Source organism: Sphaerodactylus townsendi, linkage group LG09 (genome assembly GCF_021028975.2).
Source record: "Sphaerodactylus townsendi isolate TG3544 linkage group LG09, MPM_Stown_v2.3, whole genome shotgun sequence".
NCBI lineage: Eukaryota > Metazoa > Chordata > Lepidosauria > Squamata > Sphaerodactylidae > Sphaerodactylus > Sphaerodactylus townsendi.
Window position 1 is genome coordinate 94196312 of NC_059433.1, and position 9572 is coordinate 94205883.

Consider the following 9572-nt stretch of genomic DNA (forward strand, 5'->3'; position numbering starts at 1 on the left):
GAGAATTAGGCACCGATAAGGTATTGCCTGCTCCTTTTGTCTTCCCCAAGAGAACCACAAAAGCCTCTTACTGTCAACCTTTGGCATGTCTTGGAGGTTTTTTGTAAATGTCTGTGGTCTCCTGCAGAGCTGATAAAAAATGAAAGCAGCTGAATCAATTACATTGCATTCTGCCAATGAATATTTATTAAATTCCATCAAGGAACAGCTAGTGGAGAAAGGCATCATGCTGGCAGCAATTTGAATGAGAGTGTCTTAACAGAGCCTGCTGTGCATCAAATACTCCCAAAATTTGATTTCATGACAATACAGTTGATCTGGAGTAATTATAAAGGTGGTTTGTTCTCTGTGGCACTGCAGAAAATTGGCACAAGCAGCACGAGGAATCCAAGGATCTCATTAGTCACTCTGTAAACCAGATATCTAAGGTGGCTGGATTAAGTTTGTAGGTATTCAGTGTTCCACATGCAGTAATGGAGATCTTTTGTACATAGTAGCTGCCCATTCCCAGTAGAATTAAAAGAAATCAGTTAATTGAATGGCATGCTAGAAAGGAATTGGTGATTTTTTTTTAAACTTTGAATTTTAAAATTATAATGAACTGCTGTGTGCATAATTTGATTTCATTTCAAGAACTGATAAGCCTATATGCCCATCTCAGTATTCATAACATTCTAAGATGCATTGTTTTATGTGCACAAGGGAGTCAGTGAATGATTGCTTAAAAATACTTATGAAATAATAATTGCAGGGTTTTTGTGAGTTTGGCATTCGACTAGATTCAGTGGTGTGTTCAGATGGTAAAATGCTTTAAGTCATGAATAATTTGTGTATCTTTGCCCTATAAACCACTGCAAACCATAGTTTGACAAGGTAAACATTGAGTGGTTCAGATGTAATTGCAAACTATAGTTTACTTCAAAGTGGGAAGTGAGAGGGAGAATAGTAATTCAGGAGGATATTACGGAGGAGAGAGCATGTAAAATCAACACACATTCATTCACATAGCACCAAACTATGATTTGGCTTCACATCTGACCCAGGTCTAAATCTATTTGTGCCCTTGCAGAATCATGCTATTTTGCTGCTGGGTTGCCTTTAGGTTTACTGTCCCTGATTTAAGAAGTACAAGGTGCATCTTCTGTGCCATCCCACCCCCACCCCCCGCAGTTACATGCATATGTATCAGCACAGACTATGCAAAGACTGTTTACTTTTTCAAACAAAAACTGAACTTTTTGAGAGAAGGCATCAGATTCTGCACTAAATTATGTGTAAAATTCTACAGGCTGAGAATTGCAGAACATTTATTGTAAGGTACTCTGGGAATCCCATGTTTGGAACAATTTCCCCATCATGGGTTTGTTTGTTTGCTTGCTTGCTTTTAACAAAAAGGAATGCACGGAGAACATTTCATTCAAAACCTTTACTTGAGAATAATTGTCTCAGAAAGCTTTACTATCAGTACAGTGTCAATGTGCACACTGAGGTTCCATTGGGAACAAGAAAGAAAAATTATCTTCTCTGTAAGGTGTCCTTACATGAAGTGTCCTCGCTAGTCTTGATATTTATAGGTTGTATCTCTTGTGCTGCAATAGATAAAATTGAGATAGGAATGGTTTGCAGGAATTGAATACATAAGAGAACCCAGTCAGTTTGCCTCTGAAAAAATCTGGTGCCAAAGAACATAATTGCAGGACCAGTTCTAAGAGGTGTGGACACAGAGAGATGACGAAGAGCCCCTTCACACACATACACTCACACAGCACCCAGACATGGTATGACACCAACAACTACTGGAATGAAATCAGCTACAACTTTATTGGTATGGCAGCTGACAGAGTCTTAGTATAGCATGGGGCGATGGATCCCAGTATCAGCTGACCCACCTGCTGGCCATGTACTCCACTGAACCCTGCCCCAGTCCACCTGCTGGCCAGAGGAGATCCTGTGGGATGGTAGGCTGATGGATTCCACATGGGCTTCAGCCACTGTGTGGTCTCCCCTGCCACTTGAAGTCAGGGCACCTTAACAGCATCTGAGCTGAGCATGTCCCCATGAGCCCCCCCAAATCCCTTAAGGAGAGCCCTGAAAAGAAAGTCTTCAACCATTTCAATTTTTTCATTGTCCACCCTAAATCTGTGTAATTCTCCAGTAGTAATTACTTTTGTCTTCTTGATGTTCGGCTGAACTCCTGCTTTGGCTTCTTCTTTAAATTTTCAGCAGTAATTGTATTAAGTCTTCACAATTTTCTGCCAGTAATATAGTATCAGAATATCTCAAATGGTTAATGTTCCTCCCTGCAATTTTCAGTCCACCTTCATCTAAATCTAATCCAGTTTTCCTTATGCTATGTTCTGCATACAGATTGAAGAGACAGGCATATGTATACAGATTGAAGACGTATTTATAGACGCAGACAAAAATCATTGAAGAGAGCACCTCTGTTTTCTACCAAAAATAACAACTGAGGGTCTTGGGTGGAATTTTCAATATGAGAGCTGCGTCTGTATACTTCAGATGGGTTCTTACCCCACCCCCAGTACAAGCAATCATTTTCTGGTATAAAGCACAAAGCAGTGAAACAGTTGAGGGTCATATTGCATTGTTTGGTCTACAGATCAATATGAGTAATTCAAGGCCAGAAGCAAACAAATCGTTCTTGCAGGACATCCTAGACTCAGTCTTGAAACACTATTATTATTTAGTTCCAAATATAACCTGTAATAGGCACACATACTTTCCATGGCTTTACTGAAATGGCTGTGATAAGTGTTGACTTTTGTGCTTTCATTTTATATCCCAGGATCATGGTTGTAGATGGAGTCCCTTTCAGTTGTGCTTAAAAGCTGAGATTCTTTGATCTCAATCACTTTTCATTGCACAATGAGATGCCAGGATTGTGAAGTCTTAAAAAAGAATAAGAGCTTGGCTTTATATTCCGCTGCCCCCCTTCCTTTGCTGTAAGGAGACTCAAGGCAGCTTACAAACTCCTTTCCCTTCCTCTCTCAACAACAGACACCTTGTGAGGGAGGTGGGGCTGAGAGAAAACTATGGCTAGCCCAAGGTCACCCAGGAGGCTTCATGTGTAGGAGCAGGGGAACATCCAATTCACTAGATTAGAGTCTGCCACTTGTGTGGGGAATCACACCCAGTTCTCATATTCTCAGAGAAACCATGCAACAGTTCAGGGCATACGCATGATGTGCTGAGGTTAGAGTGTCCAACAGGTATAGCTCAGTGTCAGTATGGGTCCTGGTTTCCTTGCAACTGGTATATCTCCCTCTTCAGTGGTGGGGGATCTTCTTCCACTAGTTGTATTTATGACCGGGGCTCTGGCTCTGCACCCCAGGCAAACAGCCACATGCCAAGAGTCCTTGAGCATCTTGCCCTTTAGCTCATGCCTCTGAAGAAAGCTAGGCTTTAAAATGCACAGCAGATCCCAATTACCCATTAAAGACAAGCAGTGAGATGTGGTAGGCTGGATTCGGCAGCACTCAGCATCCTGAGCTAGTGACGGGGGATGGGGGGGAGGAGGAAACAACAAACAACTCAATTGTCTACTCTGGCAAGAGCTTAGCTTTAAAATGCACAGCAAATCCCAGTTACCACAAGCTGCTCGAACTGGAGCCTGGCGTGCTTGTTGGAGCCCAGAAACTTAATCTTTTCCAGGACTTCCCAGACATCCCTCAGATGGCACTTGTGCTCCTCTGGTAGCCTGGTCAAGTTCCTCTTTGTCCAGGGAGCCTTTCTCCACCTTGGACTCCTCCAATTCCTCCCTATCTTCTGCACCCGGAGAAAAAAATTCACCTTGCTCAGGCAGAGTCAAGTGCTTCTTACACCTCACCATGGCAGCTTTCTCAGGTCACGGCACGAACTCAACTACCACCTTTTTTCAGAGTGGACAGTCTAGAGTGGGAAGTTTCACTTCATAATTCATAGTGCCTTCTCCACCAGTAAGGGCAGTGGACTCTAATCTAGAGAACTGGGTTTGATCCCCCACTCCTCGAGATGAAGTCTTCCGGGTGACCTTGGAATAGTTACAGTTCTCTTTGAACTCTCTCAGCTCCACCCACCTCACAAGGTGTCTGTTGTGAAGACACAATAGGATGGAATGTTATCGTAAGCCACTTTGAGATTCCTTAATGTAGAGAGACATGGGGAATAAAAACCTACTCTTCTCTCCTTCTTTGAGATCCAGTAATCAACATTGTGTTTTTCTCTCCGTGTTGCTAGGTTTCCCCAACTCATGCACGTCCTACAGCTAGCGGAGAGCAAAAGCAACAGATCCAGACCATTTTGTCATCACCACCTAGAGCATCAGTAGGCCTGAGGTAAGCAAGATGGTATCCCTGACTTGGTTGAATTTCTTTTTTCCTTTGTTCTGTAAAATCATTGCTTCTCCTCCATGTATAACATCTTCAGTTGTACTCTCAGCCATAATCAATTTTAAATAGAGGCTACTTAATGCTGGGAACCTTCCAACGCTTACTCGAATGGTAGCTTGAGAGCCCTGGTGGAATAAAATTGTACATTTATAATCACACAACTGATTCTTTTGAGGTCTTTTACCACTTTGGTGGAGAATAAAAGAATGTTAATTATTAAGAAGAATTTTAAACAAAACTGGAACCTGTTAATCCAAAATGCCAGAGAGAAATGTTTCCCACTTCATGTGGGAATCAAATCATTAGCCGAATTTGAATTCCCATCCTAACTTTATATGCTGACGATCCCCAAATTAAGATGGTTGTATATGCTTGCCCGAGGCACAACTGCTCTACCTGAGGCACAACTGAAGGAGTGTTTTGGTGGGATTGCTCCAGAACAACAGCTTGTGATTTCTTCTTGTAAATGATTGATTCATTATTGCATGTTTTCTTTTATTGTTGCCAGGGAGAAATTTCTTGCAAAATGGTTGTTAAAATGATCACCAACCAAACAAGCTAGGCCCCTTCTACCATCACCCCAAATTAAATTTTACCTCAAGTCCTAACATCTGTCATAGCACTTCTCTCTCTTTCTCTCTCTTTTGATTTCCTTTGTGTCAAGAAACCAGCCTAGGCTTTTACCATCTGGCTCACATGGGTTCTTGAGAGTAAGTGGACACACAGCAGGCCACATAAATTTTGTAAAAAGTTTTATTAAAAATAAAAAGTCAGCATGAAAAATCCTTCAGTATGAATAACAACATCTACATAAATAGCAGATTAGCTGAAACATAAGACAGGATAAAGCACTCACAAATATGCAAATATTAGCACAGTCCTTGAAATCCATTTAGCGTTGGCCTTAGTTTCTTCTAGCAAGTATAAGTCAAAGAAAAGTTAGCAAATAGAATAGCAACTTTAGCCCCATAGTAAGTTTTTAATAAGGATTCATCAATCATGGTCAGGTGAATCTAATTCAACCCATTAGAGCCAAATTTGAGTGGAACTTTCCAGAGCCAAGCTTACATGTCATACTTACATGTCAGCCAATTAGTGACTTGGGCCAGCCTGGCACAGATAATCACAACATCTCTTTAAGCTTTTGAGAGACTGAGATGGATGGCTATACTCCCTGCTCATTCTCACTACATCAAACAGGTGAAACAGAATCTAATCAGGACAGGGCCGTCCAATTAAAGGAGACACAATTTCACAGGCCTGTTTTAAAATGGTTCCCTTTCACAGCCTGAGCAACTTGACCAAAGTTCTGATGGTGATTGACACGTTGTATACCCTGTGCCGTGTTATTTCACCTTCAGTAATTGAGGTAACTAGCTCACAACATTTATTGATTTGTCCACTCGGTGTTTTGGTTACCAGAATGTATCGTAAGCCTGCTGTTAACTAGACCTTCTTTCCATGTATTTTTTTTAACTGGCAGGAAACCAAGAGGAGAAGGCAAGAAATGTCGCAAAGTATATGGGATGGAGAACAGAGATATGTGGTGCACCGCTTGCCGCTGGAAGAAGGCATGCCAGAGGTTCATTGACTGAAGCAAGGAAATGCGGAAGATGCGGAAGATGCGGAATGATGTAAAGCAGGGATTCTCTTGCTGCAGCCGGGCTGCATTACTTTTTCTGCCCATTTAAGTGCTGGCTTTTCCAGAATGCTTGTGCATCGGAATAAAGTAGTTGTACCGAGAAAGGACTTTTCAAAAGCCTGCATGCAGCAATATAGGGAGAATCCACATCAATACAACCTGCTAAAAAGTTCTGAATCAGGAGCAGCTATACGTGTTTTTTCTTTAAAAGGAAAAAAAATCTTTTGAATCTTGAAGATTTTGCTTCTGAGGAGCTTATCTTTTTCACGCAGCATCATCTGTACTATAAACTTAGGGATGTCAAAAAATTGAATATTTCTTTTCCTGATGTGATTTTTTTTAAAATGCACACACGAGGTTTCTACACTTTAATTTACAGATGCATAAGCTACAGTTTTCTCAAGAGCTGCTTTTCCCAGTAGTGGTAAATAATTCTAACGTGAGCAATCTTGACTCCAGAGTTCCGCGGCTTTTGATCGTGAGAGGTATTAGAATGTTCATTTGCGGAAAAGATAAGCAGCATTGCAAAAGTGGGTTATGAGATGACCTCTGACTTCAGCTCGACACCTGTATGCCACTCTTGATTCTGTCCTAACGGAGGATATATGTGGAAAAATCACCAGCAGATTTAAACTAAGAGTACAACAAGACATGAGTGGCATGGTCTGGGTTGAAATGAGCTTACACTGAAATACGCATAAGAACCCAATACAAGGTTCAGGATCTCATTCTAGAATCCGTTACAGAAAGATTTGAGTACATCTCGCACAGTTGAGGATGTTTTTAAGAATGAGTGCCGTCAGCCACCTAAGCTTCGTAAGAACTTATTCAGGGATGTGATCCAACCCAGCAGCTTCCTTCTCTGTTTTCTGTGATATTACACGATGTGAACAGTCTTAAAATACAAAACTTTTATTTCTGGAGGGGAGAAAAAGACTGCCTAGACAAGCAGCCCCCCGTTTCCAGCATTTCACAATTGCGGTGAAGAAGATGGTTGGATGTAAGATCCACTGGTGATAAAGTTATTTGAAGGTCAGACGTAAAAACTTTCTTCACAGTGGGCTGCATTTGAATAGGTTTCCATGCTTAAATGTAATCCAGTACAGTTGAAATGAAAGGGCACAGATTATTCTAGTTTTTAGTCTATTGGGGTTTTGGGCACAGGACACTGGAAAGATCTGCACACGTCTGGCTAAAGATACGCAGGAACGCAACTGTACATTCATTTCTGTGGGGCTTGTGGATGAGAATTTCTTGGTAGATTTTCTCTTTGATATAAACCCTGATAGCACAGGAGTTGTATCCAAAGTTTGGGAAAAGAGGAAAAGAAAGAAAGCTTTTGCGGATGCCTTGTCCTAATTACTGTATGCTGAACAAAATCACTGGCACCATTTATTTCTTGGCTAAGGAAGACTGTTAAGGGCCTGTGATGAAGTTTATTACACATCTTTTACTGGACTTTCTAACCTGCAAAGTGCTAAGAAGAGGGGGCAAAGCACAAAAATCTGTTTGGGATACATAATTTATAACCAGGGCATATCCTCTCATGAACTTAAATCCAAAGCTACTGAATGAGCTTTATCAGGTTCCTTAAAACGAAAACAAGCATAAACACATGTAGATAGCCCTAGGACTCTCCCGTAAAAAACTGTCCATCTGGTCAAAACTCTGCATTGCATTTGCAGGGTTCCCTTCAACCTAAGCATTCCCAACAAATAACCATCCAGCCACACCTCCAAAGAAGGCTTTTCTGCGATCCACTTGCTAGCCTTGCACTATCACATAACATTTGGTCATATTTAGAGAGTAGTGAGCAGGCCTTCCTGGAGACTTGACAGTGGAGGGACATAACTTTTTTATAAACTCTGTAGAAGCATTCTTTTTTCCTTAATATTTTGTATCTGCTCATGTCGAGCCTAACCCTGGAGTTCAGGGGGAAGTAAAATTCAGTAGAGGTGCAGGAAAAAGCGAGGCGTGAATCTTTTTTTAAAAGAAATTCTTTAGTTGAATCCTGCACTCAGCAAAAGTATCTGCAGAGCATGGTGTTTATATGACCAATCATTTAATTCTCCATCTGATGCAACAGACAGATTTTAGTGCCCTGCTTGAACACCTTAGTATGCTGTTTTTCTTTTATTATAGTACATCTCTAGTCATTTTTCCTCTTTGAGATTTCCCAGTAGCGATTGCCTGTACTGTAAGCCTAATTCTGATTTTTGCTTGGAAACAAGTACAAGAATGACTCCTTGGTATGCATTTAGGTGAGAAGTCTGTGCAACCATAGCCTGTTGCCATTGCGAGTAGACAATAATTAGATGAAAAGACTAGCGTCAGTTTTGTGTGTTCAAAGTGTCTTCCTTGCTGCAGGAAGAATAGAAGCCCTAAAAATGCAGTCAGCTGTCTCATTTATACCCCAGCTGTCCTCCCAGAAGTTCAAGATGGTGTGCATGGTTATCTGCTTTTGTTTGTAATCCACACACCAGCTCTGTGAGATCGCTGAGATTGAGAGAGACTCAGTGACCGATGGTCAGTATGAAGGGTTCATAGCTAATTGGTACTTTAAACCAAGTCTCCACAGCCTTCGTATAGCATTCTAACCTCTGTACCACACTGGGTCTCGCAGTAGGACGACGTTGTTGTCTGTCAACCATGGGGAATGTTTTATATCTTCTCAGTTTTGAGGAAGTGTTCCAGTTAGATCTAATCTTCTTCTGCCAGTCTCCAGTCTCCAATTTGGGTGGGAACCATCTAGGTTCCTGTGAGCAACTTGTATAAGCTGTGAAAGAATGACAATATCCACTATAGTAGGCAGTACAAATTGCAAACTGACCAGTCATATCACCCACAGAAACTATTTACATTACCCAAGTTTACAATATCTGAAGATAATTAGGACAGAGGTGTGAAACCACTGAGCTGTGGGTGGAAATATTTTGCAAACCAGGAAACTGCAGCTGACTGATGTATTTAGGCTGTTCTGATTCAGTATGGTTTGCATGTTGTTCTTCTTGCAATGTGGCATGTGCAAATTGCTGCTGGTGGACATGAGGTTTCTACTCTGCAGTATTTATGTAGTTGATACTCTCAAATGCTCCAAGCCAGAACCAGCCCTTTACAAACCTTGATATTTGCTCTGAACTCACAAAAGGTTAAATAAGGAATTTGAACATATATCTAGAAGAAAATAAAGCTGCACCAGTAGGTAGGTAGGAGAAAAAAGAACAACGTGCAAAGGGTCTATTCGACCTTTTAGATCTCAAAGTGTTTTGCGAAAAACTTTGTCAGGGACCGTTGTCCAAAACGGGAGCCATTGTTGAAGATGAGAGCCAGATAACTTTCTGCTTAAGATCCCTTCACAGTGCTTCTAGAAAAAAACACTTTGGGATCTAAAAGGTCAAATAGACTGCTCTCCCTTGCACTCCGTTCTTCCTTTTTCCAGTTTGAACCTATAACTTTAAAAAAATCCAGCATTTATTTCAATGTGGTTTTAATTTGGCCGTGTACTCAAGAGGGCTAGAAACTTACGCAAAACATGAAAGTCC

The 9572-nt window shown here is 41.2% G+C and overlaps 1 protein-coding gene across 1 annotated transcript in view; it reads left to right on the forward strand.

Moving 5' to 3' along the window:
* ZNF704 (zinc finger protein 704) overlaps positions 1-6012 on the forward strand; it is a 54395-nt gene extending 48383 nt beyond the window's left edge. Inside the window, exons 8-9 of the mRNA XM_048507633.1 lie at positions 4237-4334; positions 5872-6012. Coding sequence (XP_048363590.1) covers positions 4237-4334; positions 5872-5983 — 210 coding nt within the window. The 3' untranslated portion in view covers positions 5984-6012. The remainder of the gene's footprint in view (positions 1-4236; positions 4335-5871) is intronic.
* Positions 6013-9572: the final 3560 nt, after the last annotated feature.